Source organism: Camelus bactrianus, chromosome 11 (assembly GCF_048773025.1).
Source record: "Camelus bactrianus isolate YW-2024 breed Bactrian camel chromosome 11, ASM4877302v1, whole genome shotgun sequence".
Classification (NCBI taxonomy): Eukaryota; Metazoa; Chordata; class Mammalia; order Artiodactyla; family Camelidae; genus Camelus; species Camelus bactrianus.
The window spans coordinates 40902164-40923535 of record NC_133549.1 but is presented as its reverse complement, the minus strand read 5'-3'; the positions used below and the strand labels follow the sequence as shown (position 1 = coordinate 40923535).

Below are 21372 nucleotides of genomic sequence, written 5' to 3'. Positions count from 1 at the left end.
TTTGGTCTTTTCTGTGAATGTGAATTTTTATAAATACTCAATTTATACTATAAAAGAATTTGAACTGTATGAACTTCAGGATTCTACTGCCATGAGAAACTTTGAGTAAAAGGTAAAGATTTTTAAATGGAGTTTACCTAGTATAAAACCCACTACTCTGAGCTCTGGTATTCTTAACAAATGATGTTGGATTACCAGAGCAAAGTATGGGGTATAGAACTATATTCATTCTTGATTGTTCTTCTTGGGACAGGTATTAATGGACACTTTGCCACTGCTCATAATCATAATGGTATTACTGTCTTTTGCTTAGGGAAGTCTGTGTAAAAGTAAGTCACCACTAATGGTAGGCAGTCTTCAGGTTTCAGTTATCAGGGTTTTGTTTTGTTTTTTAAATGTCATTTGTTTTGTTTTTGTATGATGAAAGTCACTATCAAGATAATTCTTCCCTCAAAAGATTTTAAAATTGGATTTTATATTATTTTAAATAAAATTATTACATAAATTCTGTTACTTTCTTCATAGGGAAATCCAGTGTCCTTAAGAATACAGTCCTAAAAGAAAGTTCTTACATAATGGAGAAAGGCAGAATGATTGTGTTGTTATGGCAACTCAAATGGGGAAAATGAAAACAGCACAGATACGCTACATTCTGTTGTCATAGCAACCATAGTTGTGAAAATGATTAAAGCTGGTCTGGAAAGGATGTATTGCAGCCTTAGTCCATTGAAAGTAAGTAGTGTAAGAAACGACAGGGAGAATTGGTTTTAGACAAAAGTTAAATCCCTCAGGTGCCACAAGTTGCTAGTACCACTGCATGTAGACAGATCACTGTCCTTTCTAATTATATTTCAGTTCAGTTTTATTGCCTCAGATCATAATGATGGTATGAATGGAAAGATAAATGTAGTAACTATGAAAAGCTTATGAATAAAGATTTTTTTGGTAGCAAGTTTAGAAAGAAATTATAGTCACAGAAACTGAAAATGGCTTTAAAAGAACAATAGAATGTTTTCATTTTCACCTCTTCCCTTTCCCCCTATTTCTTTCCCAGTGCTTTCTTTCTTTTCCATAACCTCTTTATGTATGATTTTAGTCTTAAGTGTTGAATAAACACCTGGTGTCATGGCAATTTGTAAAGCATCAATTGCAGCATTGTGACTATAGATGAACAAATGGATCTGATGATAAATGATAAGCATCCTGTAGTTGGAATTTATTTTAACTGTATCCTTCAAACTTCCTCTATAGTCAAAGCTTCTTAATTATTTTAAATGCCATTATTTCTTTCCCAAATTCTACTTGTCCACCATAGCAAAATATTTCTTCCCAGTGAAGTGGAGACATGTTAGGAATAAATCTGATGAAAGCCATGCTCTTTGTTCAGCATCTGGCTATTTGCACAGGTTTTTGTGGTAATGGAATCGGCATCTCTGTATTAGAGTATCAATCCGCTGTTTGGTAGGTACTGTGTAAAAGGAGTATCTCAGTAACAATGTATTGAAGTGGTTTAAGAGCAGTATATGTTACAAATGAGGTGAAGGAAGATGGAATTCTGCAAGACTGGACACATGCTGTAAATATCCATAAAACTGAGGGATTGATCTAAAAACTGTGGTGTCGAAATTCTTGTATTTCTTCCCCATTTAATTGCAAATAGTTGAACACTACCTGAGTACATGAGTGCCATTGCCCTTTTGCTCTTTAGTAGACGTTTTTATACTTAATGTTCTTCTGTTGCAGTTGAAAACTGTGGTGTGAATAGAAGTCAGTTATGAGAGAGAATATTAACTGACTATGACATTTTAAAGTAATCCATTGAATATTTTCAAAGTCCAAATGTTAATGTTGTCTTGCTTAAATAAATAAGTTGTTTTTCACAAATAGGCTCTTTAAATAATGCCCGATTTTGCTTGGCTAACCAAAATCTGTCCTTTCACATAGGCATAGGGAAGAAACTTCTTTTTAAAAAGCAGGAAAAGATGGAAGAGAAGAGAGTTTTTTTGTTTGTTTTGAAAGATTTGTAAAATACTCATCCCTTTCTGCTGTTATTTAATAGTAGTAGGTTATATGTGACTTGTGACTTGGATCACACAATTTAGACTAGTAAATGGTTCAGATACCCAGCAAACACTTCAAAGATTTCTTCAACAAGGTAACTAACTTTTTGTAAAGGTGTCTGAAAATGAAAGCCTACTATAATTGCCTATATATTGTAGCACCATTGGAATGTGACAGTGCATGAATTTGGACCTCCCTTTCTCCTAACTTACCTTGGGACAGAAGTTTTTAAGCCAGTTTGTAAATCTATGGAAGTTTTTTTACATGAGAATCCAATGTGCTGGTTTTTAGATTGGTGTCGAAAAATGGGCAATATCATTAGGTTGTGCATTTGAGATTTACTAGTTTGCATCTTGGCTTGTGATAAATTAAATTGTAAGATCAGGTACTTTATTTTCTTGGAAGAAAAAAATATTGTATATACTCATCACTCCCCATTTCACAATTTCTTGTCACATTTCACTTGCTTCAGAAATACTCATTTTGGATCCTTCTCGTTGAATATGTAACTCTTAATACTGGTGTCCTGAGAGAAAGGAGAAGAATTTCTTATCTAGCCTAAATAATAACCACATCATCACAGAAAATATCCTTACAACATATCAAGCAATCAGATAGCCAATAAACCTATTCTCCTGCTAAATTCCATAAACTGAATGGGGAGGGTAGATAATGTTCACTTCTGTTTCTTACTAGGGAACATGACACTTGATCTTTGAAATGGTTATTTGTTTCATATATTGTAGCTGCCAATCAGCCAGTCATTTGCAAATAGTGAAATAAACACACTGCTGGAAACGAATTTCTTCTTGCTGGTCTGTGATGCCCAGGAAGTCAGATATAATATAGTTCCATTTATTCATATAGACATTTATTCTCTTTCTAATGAGCAAGTAGTTTTCTTTTTTCTACTCCTACACAAAAATTAAATTAAGGAGTACAGACCAAGAGGGCTAGGATACTTGTTTTGCAGTCCTTGAAATACTGTTTGATATCAGGGCATCCTTTCTTGAACAGAGTTGCCTTCTCAGTTAAGAAGAAAGCTGCAGATATGTCTCCCCATTTGATCTCTTTGTTAGAGCAAAAGCATCTGTAGAGAGTGGGATGTTCCAGAAGTATAGTGAGGGTTTTTCTCCTCTCCCTCACCTCCCAGTGAAAGGATTTTACTCTGTGGCTTCTTTTGCTCTTTTTTGCCTGTGAAGTGAGGGATAAGAGCTGATTGCTCATATGGCAGCCAGCCTGCCTTAATATGTAGATTATTAACATGACACCAGCCTCTGTTGAGTCATGGCAACTGCTATGAACAAATGTGTAAAACCATACTGGAAAAAGTGTTGCAAATGCCTTTCATCAAAATGGAAGACTGCTTCAACTTCTGTTTACTCTAGTTGCAATCAAGCTTTCTTTTTCTTCTCTTTTCCCTTCCCTCCTCTTTCTCCTCTTTTCTCACCTCCCTCTCTCTTTCAGAAATACATAAGCCTAATCCTCCCAATGAGCACTGTGATCATTTGAAGTCTGTGTATAGGCCAACCCCACATCATCAAAAATTGTTGTGTAACCTTGTGATTCCCAGGCCTCAGCTGGTGGCCTAGTTATTTCAAATAATATTTAATGCAATAAATTCTAGGGCAGTAAAAGAATTTGGACAGTCCCTTAGAGCTTATTGCAGTGGGATTTGACTTGATTTTAATAAAATGAAATTCCAGTAAACCAAATAATTTCTTTGTGGCATGATTTAAAAGGTCTTTAACTACAGGTATAGGAGATTGAGTTTGTAAAACCTAATCTGAGATAATTGCAGTTTTATTCTTACTGAGTAAATGAGCACTTCAAAAATACAGGAATTCTCCTTACTTAGCATGAGGTGATTTTTAATAATGTAGCAAAGAAAATGTAAGTGAACATCCTTACTTTTTGTGCTGTTATGGGGAGAATAAAGATACCACCTGGCTGTATGCATAATTTTGTTTACTAAGTCAGTTGATTTCCTGTAGATGGGTATTAAAAATGACTTTTTTGGTGCAGAAAACATGTGGCATCTAGATATTATGATGATGCCATGCTGCTTGCGAATGTTGAGTATTTTGTTGTTTTTTTTTTTTAAAGAAAATTGTTCTTAGTCTTTTAAGGTCAACAATCTTACAGTAAAGTCAGCCTTAGACCAAATATTTAGAACTTACTGTGTTGGCACAAATGAAAGAAAAGTACAACACAAGTATATGGTAATTAAGAAAACCAGAATATCAATGTTAGAGAAATTTGGTCATAGTCTTGTACTCTGGAGTCCTTATCTCAAGCCAATGACTTTTAAGATCTTTTGTTTTCTGTACTGAAGCAGAATAGTGAAAATGGTTTTATAGAAAGTTATGAAGAAATATCTATGTATTAATTTGCTTTGGGTCATTCTAGTCTCTCTGGTAAATTCATAATTAGGAAGGCCTTTTTAAGACTATGTTCCAGTCTCACAGGTACACAGCTACTCCATATCTGGTAAATCTAAATTCATATATGAGGAGGTTATGTTTTTTTTAAAGCATATTATTTACACAATTCACTGGAATGGCTCCTTTGGAAGTTGGGTGGCTCTCTTATGTAATTACGTGCTTAGTAACCCTGCGCTATGCAGCAGTAGAAATTCAAGTAAGAATAATTTACTGCTTATGCATAGTTATTAGAATTTTAAAGCATTTGTTTGTTCAAAATTATAGTTTATCAGAGTGTTGTATTTGACTAATTGCATACTTAATAAATAATGAATAAAATTTATTTTAGAAAGCAGCCAAGTTTGAATCCTTACAGTTCTAAGTAAGCATCAGGAGCTGGTTTTTGCTCTCCCCCTTTACCTTATTGCTTAAAGAGATTTCAGATTTTGGGCAAAACTAATAATTCCTATAGGAAAAGTCATATTAGAAGTGTTATGGATGGACTTAAATCATAGAATTATGGAATTTTATTGCTGCAAGTTACTGTTAGAAATATTCTAGTCTACTCCATTTTACCAGTGAAGAAGTTGAGGTACATGGAAATTAACTGAACTGCTAAAGATCTTACAGTTGGTTTGAGGACAAGTCTGCACCTTGCCTGGATTAGTGTCTTAACTCCTGAATTATAGTCACACCTCCTCTTAGTTATGATAATTCAACAGTTCACTTTACCAGGGATTTCTTGAATACTTCTGTGTGTACAACAGTGGACTAGGCATCCAGAGATTATTAGTGTGAGTTTATATGGGTTAACAATAATGATATCCAACTAGTAATAATTAACATTTAAATTCTAATTTATCTAGTGTTTTTCAAAGCTCATAAATGTTATAAATGTTTAAAGGTGGCTAAGCCTTTAAATCTAAATTTTTTTTTTTTTTTACTAGATTATAATCTCCTTTAGGACAGGGACTCATTTTCTTTTCATAAAGTTAGTCTAGTTTCATTTTGGAAGGCTTAAATTTAAAAAGTTGTTTTTTGTTTTTTGTTTTTGTTTTGGAGCATTGATGGCATTGTTGGAATAAGTGTAGCTTCCCATGGTGTCTACTCTGGGGATAATACTTATTTTACAGTTATATTTTTGTCATCAAGTGCTTTTGGTTTCAGGTAACAAATTGTCTCATCACCCCCCTTTAAGCAAGAAGGAGCACCTATTTTAAGGGGTCAGAGGTAGCTCATGGATCTAAAGGGGAAGATGTGCAGTCAGGTACAACAAAGACATGGAGCCAGGCACTGGAACATCTTTAGGACTCAAGGCAGCCACTTTGCATTACTGGGATAAATTCCACTTGATCATGGTTGTATGATCCTTTTTATATGCTCCTGGATTTTATTTGCTAGTATTTTGTTAAGGATTTTTGCCTGTATGTTCGTGAGAAATACTGGTTCGTAATTGCCAGTCTGCTACTGAATCTATCCGATGAGTTTTAAAATTTGTTATTTTCAGTTCTCATATTACCATTTGGTTCTTCTTTATATGTTATTTCTTTGTTGAGACTTTCTATCATTTCATTTCTTTCATGGGTGTTTAGCCTGAGTTATTGGGACAATTTCATACTAGTTACTTTAAAGTCTTTGTTTCCAAAGATAATTCAACACCTGTGTCAGTTTAGTATTGCATCTGTTGATGTGAGTTGAGATTTCCGCCCTTTTTTGTATGCCAGGTAATTTGGGGGTTGTATCCTGGACATTTTAAATATTAGAAGACTCTGAGTTTATTAAATCCTGTTGAAAATGTTGATATATTTGTTTTATCAGGTGCTCAACTCAGTTGAGTTCATCCTACAAGTTCAAATAGCCATCTGTGCAATTGTGGTTTCAATGTCTATTCCATTTTTAAAGCCTTTTCACTTCTATTTCTGTTCCATGTGGGTGCCACTCAGTGGCTGGTCTGGAATCTGTATGGTAGTCTTGTCTTTTAGTTCAGTTCTCAAAGTCTGTGGCTTGTTGTTTTGGATCATATCCATGTATGTGAAGCTTGCAGGTGAGCGCAGGAGTTCATAAAGCACTTTATGGGCTTGCTTCTCTGAGCTCCTCCCTCTCCATGATCTCCCTCATACTTTCTAATTCCCTAAGACTCTCTCAGTCCTCCAGCCAGAAACCTGAGGCTTTATTTAACCTGTTCTACCTGAATATGTTAATGCACCTGAGACTATGCAATAGGAGGATGGAGAGGGAAAAAGTGGTGAGGTTTCTTCTCAGCCTTTTAGGATCACAACTCCTATGATCAAAAAGAGTCTCCTTAAATCTCCTAGAAGAAAACATAGGCAAAACGTTCTCACATACATCTCAGCAATGTTTTCCTAGGGCAGTCTACCCAAGCAATAGAAATAAAAGCAAAAATTAACAAATGGGACCTAATTAAACTTACAGCTTTTTGCATAGCAAAGAAAACTATAAGCAAAACAAAATGACAACCTACGGAATGGGAGGATATTTGCAAAAGATGAGACTGACAAGGGCTTAATTTCCAGAATATATAAACAGCTCATATAGCTTAATAAGAAAAAAACAAACAGCCCAATCCAAAAAGGGGCAGAAGACCTAAACAAGCAATTCTCCAGTGAAGACATATGAATGGCCAGTGGCATGAATAGCACATGAAAAAATGCTCAATATCACTAGTTATCAGAGAAATGCAAAATCAAAACTACAGTGAGGTATCAACTCACACCAGTCAGAATGGCCATCATTCAGAAGTCCACAAATGATAAATGCTGGGAAGGGTGTGGAGAAAAGGGAACCCTCCTACATTTTTGGTGGGAATGCAGTTTGGTGCAGCCATTGTGGAAAACAGTATGGAGATTCCTCAAAAGACTAAAAATAGACTTACCATATGATCCAGCAATTCCACTCCTGGGCATATATCCAGAGGGATCCTTAATTCAAAGAGACACTTGCACCTCAGTGTTCATAGCAGCACTATTTACAATAGCCAAGACACAGAAACAACTTAAATGTCCATCGACAGAGGACTGGATAAAGAAGCTGTGGTATTTTTATACAATGGAATACTACTCAGCCATAAAAGAGAATAAAATAATGCCATTTGCAGCAACATGGATGTCCCTGGGGAATGTCATTCTAAGTGAACTAAGCCAGAAAGAGAAAGAAAAATACCCTATGATACCACTCATATGTGGAATCTTAAAACAAACAAACAAACAAACAAAACAAATGAACTTATGTATAAAACAGAAGCAGATGCACAGACAAAACAAACTTGTGGTTACCGGGGGGAAGAGGATGGGAAGAGATAAATTGGGAGTTTGAGATTTGCAGATACTGACTAGTATATATAAAGTAGATAAACAAGTTTATACTGTATAGCACAGGGAACTATATTCGATATCTTGTAGTAGCTTAACAGTGAAAAAGAATATAAATGAATATATGTATATTCATGTATGACTGAAGCATTGTGCTGTACACCAGAAATTGATACAACATTGTAAACTGACTATACTTCAATAAAAAAAAAGAGTTTCCTTAATTCAAAGCTTTAGGCTCCCATGAGGCCCTGTTTCTACTATGGCTTTCATCATGGGATTGCTTGGACAGAACAGAGAGAACTTTAAAGAAAGAAAAATGGAAGATTTCCACCATTCTTTCTGAGTGTTAGGATACCCTTTTTATACTCCTTGGTCTAGAACTAGAGGGCTTCTCCTGGATCTTTCTTTACCTACACCGATACCTTCTACTAGGTTTCAGGCTGCAATCTAGGCTGGTGAATACTGGAGGAATAAAATTTTTAAAATGTAAACTCATTATTTGGTTCAGTGCTTGTTGAAGAGATCTTCCCCAGTCTGCCTACTGCCGTTCACTTTTAAGAGTCCTCATATAGCTTCACCATATATTCTGTCCACTTTGAGTAGTTGCATTCCATGGGAGACGAAGGAGGGAGTGTGCTTACTTCATTTTACTTGGAACCAGAGCCCCTTCTAGTTATCTTTTTGATACTGATTTATAGCTAGTTGAACAGCACATTCTGTGCAAGTTCAGTCCTTTGAAATCTGTTGATAACTTGTTGCTTCTTGGCCCATCTTAAGCTCTGTTTTGGTAAGTGTAGCAAGTGTACTTGCAAACAACTGCAGTTGTTGGGTATGGTGTTCTACATGTCATTAGGTCAAGTTCATTATTTGTGCTCTTCAATCCTTTTTTTGTTTATTCTATCAAGTAGCTGAAGAAGGGATGTTAAAACCTCAAACTGTGTAAGTGCAGATTTGTGTATACTGTATTTTGCTTGTTATATTTTGAAATTTTGTTGCTAGTACATACACTTTTAAGATTTTTAGTCCTTGAATTGATTTTTATCATGGAATGGCTCTCTTTAGCCCTGTTAATATTCCTTTTTCAGAAGTGTACTTTGATGTTATTCTAGTCATTTCAGCTTTGATTTTTAGTTTATCTGTATGCATTAATATATAGTTGTGTCTTGCTCTTTAATTCAGTCCAACAATCTGTCTTTAAATGTTTGGACTTGGATTATCTAATAGAACTATGTTAGCCACAGATCCTAACCAAGTATATAATTTAAATTTTTCTCACAACCACATCAAAAAAGTAAAAAGAAACCATTGAATTTTTCATACTGCTTTTTATTTAACCCAGTATATTTTAAGGTATTTGTTCCCCTCCTCTTCCTTTCTTCCTTCCTTCCCTCCTTCCTCCCTGTTTTGTAGTAAGCCTTCAAAATCCAATGTGATTTTACAGTTAAGCTCATCTCACTTTAGACTAGCCACCATTCAAATACTCATTACCCACATGTGACTAGCGATAACTATATTAGAAAATGTAGATTTAGATCATTTGTATTTAATGTAGTTACTGGTATGGTTAAGTTTAAATCTACCATTTTGTAATTTATTTCTACTTGTCCCAACTGTTTTTTTTTTTCTTTTCCTCTCTTTTGTTTTAAATTTTCCTGCTCTCTTTTGGATTAGTTATTTTTTTAATTTTCCATTTTATCTCCTCTGTTGGCTTAATAGTTACTTTTGTTTTAGTGGTCACTCTAGAGAGTACATTATGCATTTAAAATATATATTGGGGTGAAATTTATACAACATAAAATTACCATTTTAAAGTGAACAATATAGTGGCATTTACTACATTCACAATGTTGTGCAGTCACCACCTCTATCTAGTTCCAAAACATTTCCATCATTCCAAGTAAAACTTACTCATTGAATGATTTTTCTCCATTCCCCCCTTCTTCTGGCAGTTGCCAATCTGCATTCACCTTGGATATTTTATACAAATGGAATCATACAATATATGAACTTTTGTGTATGGCTTTTTTTTACTTAACGTAATGTTTCTGAGGTTCATCTTGTATCTACTTCATTTTTATGGCTGAATAATATCCCATTGTGTGTATATACAATTTGTTTATATGTTCATTTGTTGATGAATATTTAGGCTGTTTCTACCTTTTGGTTATTGTGGATAAGGTTGCTATGAACATATGTGTACATACATTTGTTTGAATACCTCTTTGTAATTCTTTGGGGAATATACCCAGGAGTGGAATTGCTAGAAGTGGTTGCATGGTAATTCTTTGTTTAACTTTTTGAGGAATTACCAGGCTATTTTCTACAGTGGCTGAACGTTTTATATTCCCCTAGCAATGTATGAGGGTTTCAGTTTCACTACATCCTTACTATGACTTTGTTATTTTCTGGTTTGGTTTTGTTTTTAATTGTAGCTTCAAAAGCTTTGAGACTGGATAGGACTTTGATGATAAAGCTCCTTATAATCTATCTTGATCTCCTGGCATGCCGTTTTCCTGAGGTATCTGGATAGCTCTGGGCGTTGTTGTTGTTGTTGTTGTTGTTGTTTTTTAAATTGCCATCCTACTGGGTGTGAGGGGCATCTCATTGTGATTTAAAAAAAAAATTGATGGGGAGGTAATTAGGCTTTTTTTTTTTTACAGGAGATACTGGAGATTGAACCCAGGACATCATGCATGCTAAGCGCTTGAGCTATATCCTACCTGCTCTCATTGTGGTTTTGATTTTCAGTTTCCTAATGACTAATGTTGTTGAGCATCCTTTTTATGTGCTTGTTGTCAATTTGTGTATCTTCTTTGGAGAAATGTCTATTCAAGTCCCTTGTCCATTTTTTAATTGAGTTGTCTGTCTTTTGTTGTTAAGTTGTAAAGTTCTTTATAGATTCTGGATACTAGACCCTTGTCGGATATATGATTTGTAAAACAGTATGCATTTTTAACTTAACACAATCTTCCTTGAAATAATATTTTACTGCACATATAATGTATTTCCATTTCCTCCCCCATCCTTTGTTGTTTTCATGTTTTCTTTCCAAATATATTATGAATATCAAAATTCTTTGTTATTTTTGCTTAAATTATTATTACAATTTTTTTGAGAAAGATTAAAAAATATTTACCCACATATTTATATTTCTGGCACTTTTCATATTTTTGTGTGGATTGTATCTGTTGTCATTTTTCAAATATATTTGGAAAATGTATTTTATGCTTCCTCCCCACCCTCTCCCCCTGGTTTTCTTTATGGGATACCAAATTATACCTGTGTTGCACCACTTGACTGTTTCTCACTGAGGCATTATTTAATTTTTTCCAGCCTTTTTTCTGATAGTACTTTATTTTGCATATTACTGTTTCTTTATATTTACTGATCTATTCTTCTACAGTATTGTAGTTAGCTGTTTTTAATCCCATCTCAGGAAATTATCATTTCAGGCATTGCATTTTTCTTTTCTGGAAGTTTTATTTTATTCCTTTTGTTATATCCTGTGGTTCTCTTCACTGTGTTCATGTTGTAATAGCTATTTTAATGTTATGGTGTGCTAATTTCATCATCTCTGTCATTTCTGGATCTGCTTCTATTGACTGATACTCCTCCTGATTATGGGACACATTTTAATGCTTCTTGTCTCATCTAGTAATTTTAGATTTAGACATTATGAATGCTGCATTATTCAATATTTGTATTTTATTTTTTTTAAAAGAATGTGAGGTTTATTTCCACCATTAGTTAAGGTTCTTGCAGTTTGATGCTTGTTGTGGCTTGATTTTAAGCTTTATTAGGATAGATTTAGTATAACCTTTATACTAGTGTACTTTATCCCTACAAATGAGGTATGAGCTTTCTGAGGCTCCTACATTCAGTCCCATGTGTTCAGTTAGGCTTCTGCAATCTGGCTGGTCAGAACAGGAAAGTTCCCCAACTTTGTGTGGGTTTTAGGAGTTCTTGAGTTTATAGCTCTTCATTGTTTTTTGCCTGACCTTACAGAGTTTCACTCTATGCAGACAGGACTTAGTATTTAGGAACAGTCTTAAGGAGTCCTCTGTTAGATATCCGGAGCTTTTTTCTGCATAATTCATTCTCCAGTACTCTGTCTCACCAATTCTAGTCTCTTTAGCCTCCCCAGATTCTGTTCTCTGTTCTGTTTTCTCAATAAATGATTCTGTTTCTTCTTTCTTATGCCACCGACTAGAAAGTGCCCTGAGTTTTAAGACTAGGACACTTTTAGGGGTCACCTCATTTATTTCCTGTCTTTCAGAGATTACAGTGTTGTTGTCTGTTGCCCAGTGTTTTCAAATGAGTGTTTTACATATTTTGTTCAGTTTTTTTTTTTTTTTTTGGTCTATGATGGGAGGGTAAGTTTGATATCAGCTGCTTCCTTATTAGAAGCTGAGGTATAATGTTCTTTTATAATTTCTATGTTACTTAAATTTAGTGTACTAGAAGTCCTCACTTTGCATGGTTCTGATGTGCACAAGTTTCAGTTACTACAGCTTAAATAACACCAGTCCCCCAAAGCAGTTCAAATTTCAGTTAACATAGTATATTAACTACAATTTTTGTAAGGTACAGACTTCTTTCTAGTTCTCTAGTCCATAAATCACCACGTGGAAAACAGATGCATAACATGATCAGTCACTTCTTTCAAAGTTTGCTGGTGATTAGTTACTGCACAGCTGTTATTAAGTTTATGCACAGACAAAACAGTGTGTAGTTGTGTTGTCTCCTCTCTCAGTATTAAGTCCACATGATAGTTTACAAAAATGGATAATCAAAAGAAACAATTGACCAACAAGATGAAACAAAGTAACAAAAAGTGAGACAACATTAACTGAAATTTGAGTTGCAGGTAAATGGAGTCATAGAAGAAATAGGTGACTGTGGAAATGCTGATATTGACACTATTTGATAGAATAGATATGCAGCCAGAGGAATGTAGTGAAAGTGAACTTATTAACATAAATGAAGAAGTGGTTGTGACAAAAAAGATGCAGATATCCCAGAGGAAAAACTTCCCATTAAGGGCAAAAAACTTTACACTAAAGGAACTTTTAGAGATATTTCACAATATTGGAAGTGCAAAGGATAAAACTGATCCAAACTTAGAATGATAGGCATAGAAAAGATGCTTGCTTTGTATGTTTGTAGAAATTCTTGACTCTGTAACTTGGTTTTCATCAGTTTTTGAAAATTTCTGTAAATTTATTTTCTTTATAAATTTATTTCTTTAAAGGTTGCTTTTGTTCCATTTTCCCTTTTCCCACTGGAAGTCCAAATACACGTATCTTTACTGTGTCACTTCTATCTCTTACATTCTTTTTAGTATTTTTCTATCCTCTATCTCTGTTTTAGTCTGGTGATCTACTACTGACCTATTTTCCTGTTCACTAATTCTCATTTGCTTTGTTTCCTAATCTGCTCTAAACCAATCTAAATTCTTAATTTCAGCTTTTTAATTTTTTTACTTATAGAATTTCCATGTTACAGATTTTTTATTATGGATTTCAGATTTTTGGTTGAACTCTTCACTTTTTCATCTTCTGTTTTCTGTCATCTGTATCTGGAAATTCCAATATTCACCACTTTCGGCACTTCTAAAAAATTGTGTTAAAATATACATAACAAAATTTATCACTTCAATCATTTTTAAATGTACAGTTTAGTAGTTTTACATTCACAGTGTTGTGCAACCAATCTCCAGAACTTTTTTCATCTTACAAAATTGAAACTCTTTACCTCCTGTGACCATTAAATAACAACACTACCACCTGCCCTCTGCCCCCTGCCATATCCCTCTCCCTTGCAACCACCATTCTTTCTGAATTTGATTGCTACGCTTGGGTTATTTCCACTTTTTTTGGTGGGGGTTATTTGGGTCTATTTTTCTTACTTTATTCTCACCGGGTTTTTTTTGCATCTGATCCCTTTTCCTTGAATCCTTTTTTTTTTTTAATTGAAGTGTAGTCAGTTTACCATGTTGTGTCAATTTTTGGTGTACAGCATAATGTTTCAGTCATATATATATTTGTTTTCATATTTTTTTCATCATAGGCTATTACAAGATACTGAATATAGTTCCCTGTGCTATACATATACAGTAAGACCTTGTCATTTATCTATTTTATATATAGTAGTTAGTATCTCCACATCTCGAATTCCCAATTTATCCCTTCCCACCCTCTTTTCCCCCTGGGAACCATTAGTTTGTTTTCTGTTTCTGTTTCTGTTTTGTAAATAGGTTCATTTGTATCTTTTTTTTTTTTTAGATTCCACTTATGAGTGATATTATATGGTATTTTTCTTTCTCTTTCTGCCTTACTTCACTTAGAATGATGATCTCCAGTTCCATCCGTGTTGCTGCAAATGGCATTTTTAAATTCTCTTTTATGGCTGAGTAGTATTCCATTGTATCACGTCTTCTTTATCCAGTCATCTATTGATGGACATTTCAGTTGTTTCCATGTCTTGGCTATTGTAAACAGTGCTGCTAGGAACATTGGGGTGCATGTATCTTTTTGAATTAGTGTTCCCTCTGGGTATATGTTCAGGAGTGGGATTGCAGTATCATATGGTAACTCTGTTACTAGTTTTTTGAGGAATCTCCATACTGTTTTCCATAATGGCTGCACCAAACTACATTCCCAGCAACAGTGTAGGAGGGTTCCCTTTTCTTTACACTGTCTAGCATTTATTGTTTGTGGACTTTCGAATGATGGCCATTCTGACTGGTGTGAGTTGATACCTCTAGTTTTGATTTTGCATTTCTCTGATAATTAGTGATATTGAACATTTTTTCATGTGCCTGTTGATCATTTGTGTCTTCACTGGAGAATTGCTTGTTTAGGTCTTCTGCCCATTTTTGGATTGTTTTTTTTTTTTTTTTTTCTTAATAAGTTGTATGAGCTGTTATATATATTCTGGAAATTAAGCCCTTGTCAGTCGCATCATTTACAGATATTCTCTCCCATTTCATAAGTTGTCTTTTTGTTTTGTTTATTGTTTTCTTTGCTATGCAAAAGCTGTAAGTTTAATTAGGTCCCATTTGTTTATTTTTGCTTTTATTTCTATTGCTTGGGTAGACTAGGAGAACTTTGCCAAGATTTATGTCAGAAAATGTTTTGCCTCTGTTTTTCTTCTAGGAAGTTTATAGTGTCTTGTCTTTTTGTTTAGGTCTTTAAGTCATTTTGAGTTAATTTTTGATATTTTGGGGGGAGCATCTAATCCCTTTTCCTTGAATTCATGATACTTTTTTTTTATTGAATGCTAGACTTTTTTTTTTAATGAAAATGGTAGAGACTGTAGATGATATCTTCCTTCAGAGAGGTTTTAATACATTTTCACAGGCATATCCCTTTGGTTCAGTTGAGGCACCTCTATTTCTGGTACCCTTCCAAGGTATCAACTGAAAGTCTAATTTTTTTTTTTTTTTAACCCGGGCACCTTCTCCTTGATGGGCTCTATACTCCAATTTTTGTCTCCTTAGCACCATAAGATTGCCAAAATACGCTTTAAACTTGGTTTTTCAGAATCTGACTCTTTCATGCAAAACATTAGAGTCAGCAAATTCCTCAGGGGGGAATTGTGTATGGAATGTCAGGTTAAATATGTTTCCCTCCTGCTCGAGATACTGTGTTTTATTCAGCTTTTATATTTGTGTTTTTCTGCGGAAAATTTAGTCTGATGACAGTTACTACATCATAACCAAAGGCAAAAATCCCAATATATATTTTTATTAATTAATTGTTCATACTATTTTTAAACATTTCAAGAAAAGCTTACAGAAAAGTTGCAAGTAAAATCCAAATCATATTTTTTCTGTAAGTCATTTGAGAATAAGGTACTGACATGATGTCTAATTACTCCTGAATTCTACAAAACAGAACTTTTTCCTACAGAACCCATTAACAACCATCAAAATAAAGAAATTAATATTGGTACATGACTGCCAACTAATCCACAGACTCCATTCAAGTTTTTCTAGCATTCCCAATAAATATCCCGTTATATGAAAGGATCTAATCCAGAATCACATGTAGCATTTAATTGTCATATCTCTTTAGTCTCCTTTAGTAGGAGGGTTTTTGAGGATTTCAGCCCAGTTATTTTGTAGATTGTTTTTCAGTTTGGGTTTTTCTGATATTTTCTTAAATTAGTTACAGGTTGTGAATCTTTTGTAAAAATACCACAGAAGTGATGCTGTTCTTCTTATTGCAGTCTGTCAAGTGGCACATGATTTTAATTTGTTTCATTATTGGTGATATTAATGCTGATCACTTTATTAAGATGTCAGCCAGGTTTTTCCACTGTAAAGTTAGTTTTCCCCTTAATTAAGTATTATGCAGTGAGATATCTTGAGACTATTCAAGTATCATATTCCTTAACAAACTCTTCAGTTTGTTCTTCATATCACTAACAGAATCATGGATTTCTGTTTTATTCATTGGCTTAGTATTAGTTTTTGAGGCATATCAAATTACCACAAATTTAGTGGCTTATAATAACATACAACACACATGTATTATCACAGTTTCTTTGAATCAGGAATCTGGGCATACCTAACCTGAATCATCTGCTTCAAGATTGCTCACAAGACTATAATCAAGGTGTTGGCCAGGGCTGAGGTCTCATTTGAAGGCTTGACTGGGGAAAGGTCCACTTCAAATTTACATGGTTTTTGGCAGAATTCCTTTCCTCAAGAGTTATTGGAGACTCAGTTCCTAGCTGGCTGTTGGCTGGAAGCCACCCTCAGTTCCTTAACACGTGAACCTCTTCATTATGATGGCTTGCTTCATCAAAGCACGTAAGCCAAGAAGGCAGTAGAGTCCATTAGCAAGATGGAAATTACATAACCCAGAAGCAAGATATTAGGCTATTCCATGCCCAAGTGGACAGGATTACTTACAAGTGCTATGTTTGTTTTGTATTGTTTTGCTTGTTTCTGTTATTTCTATTTTTATTTTTTAAAGTGGCAGTTTCTTTTTATTTATTTATCGGGGGGGAGTAATTAGGCTTATTTATTTATTTATTTTTAACAGAGGTACTGGGGATTCAATCTAGGACCAAGTGCATGCTAAACACACATTCTACTACTGACCTATATCCTCCCCCCATTACAAGGGTTATGAATATCAAGAGGTGGGAATCATTGTGGGGGCATGTGAGAGTTTGTCTGCCACTGTTATGATCCATTATAATCATTATTTATTCCGATGTTCATTTTGTCTCAGAATTAGCCTGTGAGAGCCTTTTACAATGGCCCCTGTGTCATCTTGCCATGTCTCCACCATTCTTTGTGTACCATAAGAAGACATTCTAAGCTCATCTTAGACTTTTCCTCCCACGCCCTGGAATCAGTCTTTGTTCTAAGGAGCTCTGGTTCCTTTTAGTGGAGAGTGATATTTAGAATCATTAAATGTACTCATTGCTATTAAGATGTTACTGTTATCAGGCCCTCCTGGTTGATGGAGCTAGGAGAGTGTGTGTATATTTGTACACATATACATATATCACTTACCTAGAAATTTCTCTGTCTCCATATATATTGTAAGCTTTGCATTCATAAGATTTTTACTTCTAGTTTGGCAGTATAGTATTCATTCTGATTTTCTTCCTTTCTGTATTTGTAACTCTTCTCTGATGAGCTCTTGTTCTTATTATCTTCAATATTTGATCTACCCCCTTATTTGATGAATTTTCCTGTGTAACTCATCTCCCATTGCTGATAAAGCTCTCTTCATTTCCTGCCGTATGCTCTGCATGGATGCCTTCCTCACCCTTTTGGAATCTATTTGCTGTGGGCTGCCCCTTCCACACTCCTCTCCTCATTGAGTCTGAAACTCCATGCTGGGCTGCTGTCCCTCCACCTTGCTCACCATACTGGGTCTGAAACTCAGTGCTGGACCACTGTCCCTCCACTCTCAATGAATGTCTTCTGCCCACTTTGGAAACCCTCAACACCCTGTCCTCCCCCATCATGTGGACACACTCATTATCCTGCTTACTGCCACTCCAATCCCTCATGTGGAAGCCCTCCTCACTCCACTAGGGCTGTAGTATCGTATTGCCAGGCCACCCTGTTGTAAATATATTTTCCCACACTCTGCTTGGGCTCCAAAACTTTATGCCAGGCCCCTAACCTCTCAGGAACACCTTTTTCACACCACTTGAAATCCAAAAACCTGTACAGGGCCACTGTTGCCACTTTCACCACTCAGGTTGATGCCCACTTAGCTTGTACTCACTTAATGGCTGTTGCACTGAATTTTTCAGGTAGGAAAGGAGATGAGGGAAGAACAATCAATTAAATTTTATTTTTTTATTAAAATCTTGCTAGTATTTTTACAGCAAATGCTTTCAATCTAGTGCATTATAATTTGTACAGAAGCCAGTGATTCCCACTTCTGTGTAATACTTACAGATTTATAGCTATGCTTTCATGCTGTATTTTTACTCACATACTAGGGGTTTATTATCATGTCATATTCATGATTTCTGAGCTTATCTAGTCCACCCCACCACTCCCGAAAACCCACAGGTAGGTTTCAATTTACATGTATCTGTCAGTGCTACCACAATTCTTGGTTTGAAATCATGGGTTATTTCTGACTCATCTTTCTTTGTTCCTTTAGTCAGCCATTAAGTCCTGGTCAGCTTTCTCTTTGTCTTCTCTTCAGCCATTACTTCGATGATTACAATGGCCTCTTGGGCGTGATTCCTTTTCTTTAGTTTCTGAGTCAGGCCAGTGTCCCTAAACCACTTTTGGCTTCATATTTCTTAATAAATGAGATAACTCCATGTCTGACTTCTTAAGTGCCATTTTTATGTGGCATTATTCTAGATAGTCACAGTATCTGGTTTTGAATCCTATATTTACCACTTGTGAGGTACCCATTCACTTTTAGTCATTTATTTAACCTCTCTGGATTTTATTTGCTTACTAGATTATTTTACAGGTGAGTAAGATAATGAATCATGAAAGAGCTTTATCCAGCTCACGTACCTTCCAGTAGTAAGATCTGTATTAGTAAAGTAATCAGTGTTACTTTATCGGTATTCTCACTATTCTGTAAGCAAAAACTTGTTTCCTTATGTCTCTTTGATATGTAGCTTTCATTGATCTCTTGCCATTAAGCACATGTTTATTGAGCATCTACTATGACTAGATGGTGGAGATTGGGGGGAAAAAAGACATGACATATCTGAGAAACCTAGTCTGGTAAAAGAGGCAAATATATAGCTTTTATATACAGTAACAAGAGCTGCAATAAAATTAAAGCCTTTGAACTTTTCTAAAAATTAGAAATTTTGACTAAACATATAGCAGCTGTTGTCTAATACAGTTTAGTATATTATTATATTTTTCCTTGTTACTATTTGTGTTAGTTAATTTACCTCCCTAAAATAGAGTGTAAACTACTTGAAAATAAGTCTTTATAGTACTGAGTCTGTGGATTTTGGGAGACAAAAACATTGTGGTCTTATTTCTGCCACTGACATTTAGTCACTGTATCTTCTCTGAACTTGTATTTACTGTCCTGTTAAAGTAAAAATACTAATAACTCTTTGACAGGGTTGTAATGATTAAGTGAAATAATGTTTTTAAGCGTCTAGCACAATGTCTGGCAAGCAATTTATGCCTGATAAATTTTGGTTCTCCTCTCCTTGTCCTCCACCTGTGTCCGTTCTGGTTATGAACAATAAATATTTGCTTAATGGATGAATGTATTGATTCCATGGTCTGCAGTTATTAATGGCTTCCCCGAACATTTTGAAATGCAAGTGACATTCATGGAAGTCTGTTCTTGGTAATGATGGCACTTTATATTTTTTTTCTTTTGCATTTCAAGCTTTTAGATCCCTTACTTTAATTTTACCACAACGTTGTGCAGTAAGGGTAGGCAGATATGATTATCCTATGTGAGAGTTGGGAGTTTCATTTTTGAAGTGAGTGAACTAAATTGGGATTCTTCAGAGGCAATCATTGAATTCGTATAGGTAGAGTCTGAATGTATTACGTGGCCTATGGAATATTATAGTTATCTTGACCTGAATTTTTTAGTTGATATAGTAGTGAAAAGGGAATTCTTCTATTCCATGGCTTAAGGATACATAAACTCTCAATGCAGCAATCTTTTCATTGTTGATTATTATAGCTTCTATTACTCCTAGAAGTTGACCAACAGGGACCTGAGTTTAGGAGATTTTGTCATTCGGCTTCCATATAGTGAATGCTAAGGCCAGCTCTTTGCCTGCAGGGCCCTCTATCAGTGAAGAGAACTGTGGCTTTCTCCAGGCAGCCACGAAGGGGGAGAAGTCAAGGTTTTTACTGTTCTCTGCGAAAATGAATTTGTGCTGTTGAACCTGATGGGCATTAGATACTATATTCTCCTTAAAGCACTGCAGGCCTCTGGTTACAACATTTCAGTCTATTTTTCTGGTTCTTTCAAGTAGTAGAAAACATGTTTCAGGCATTTTTTTAAATGCCGAGTGTGCTTTTTAAAAGCTTCTAAAACTCACTCAGTTGAGTAACAAATTTCAGTTGTAATACATTATTACAATCTTTAACCTTCTTTGATTTGCAAAGGAGAGCCAACTGGGGTGAGGTTAAGTAGAAAATGAGCTGAAGAAAGAAATATGTGCTGTGTAGGACTAGATTTGTGTAGGATGGAGGCACTTGTGTGAACCAGACTTTGTTGTAGCTTTTGAGATTGCATAGGAGAAACATGTAAGGAATAGATCATTCATAAGTTCTTTAACAGTTAATAGAATTTAAATATTTGAACGTGAGAATGTAGTTGCTAGATTGCAGCTTAGTTTAGAACCTGCTTTTTTTTAATTAAAAAAATTCTTAAGTGTGTGAAGAAAACATTAAGAATTTAAAATAATTTGCAAGGAGGAACAAACTTTTACAGCCTAAACTTTAAGTAGAAAGCTATATGTACTTTTTGGGCATTTAAAGGGGATTATTTATTAAATGTTTTGTCAGAAATTGACCTATCAGAATGGCCCTGATATACAGAATACATAAGACTAGTAACCAAAATGGCACTCTTTTCTGTTCTGTTATTAATGCCTAAATTTCCCTTGTTTTCCTCCTTCATTTAGAGAATACAGTTAAATGTGAAGATAGAAGGGAAAGGGGTAGAATTAGAAGTTACAGCCCATTCCATTAATTTTGTAATTATATTTTTTTCTCAGTGTTTTTCAGTGGCATTTACCAGTATGGGTAAGATTAATTGTTACAATACAAACCAATTTGAAAATTGGTTTTTAAATTGAGCTATAATATATAAAATCTTATGGTAATGTGCAAATCAGACTATATTCAAGTACAGTTTTCATACCCAAACCAATTGTCTTGTAGTAATTGAGAATGCATCCTCTGTGTGGTGTTTGCAATTTAATGCTATTTTAGAAATCACACCAGTATATAGAGTGGCTTTCCTGGGTATATGTGGCTTACTATTGATTATAATTTTATCTTGGAGTTTTAGTTTAAGAGTATGGGGTAAGCCCCTCCGAATTCTTAGTTGTTAAGA

At 34.8% G+C, this 21372-nt stretch overlaps 1 protein-coding gene across 8 annotated transcripts in view; it reads left to right on the top strand.

The window, feature by feature from the left end:
* The window catches only part of BTRC (beta-transducin repeat containing E3 ubiquitin protein ligase), a 154433-nt gene that overhangs the window by 20625 nt on the left and 112436 nt on the right, over nt 1-21372 (top strand). For 2 of the 8 annotated variants that reach the window (XM_074373738.1, XM_074373737.1), the window contains exon 2: nt 10477-13931. The exons of 5 other annotated variants lie outside the window; for them this stretch is intronic. In XM_074373738.1, the coding sequence (XP_074229839.1) occupies nt 13809-13931 (123 nt within the window). In that variant the 5' untranslated portion in view covers nt 10477-13808. Of the gene's footprint in view, nt 1-10476; nt 13932-21372 lie in introns of those variants that run through there. One more of the 8 variants, XM_074373739.1, reaches the window with a different exon arrangement.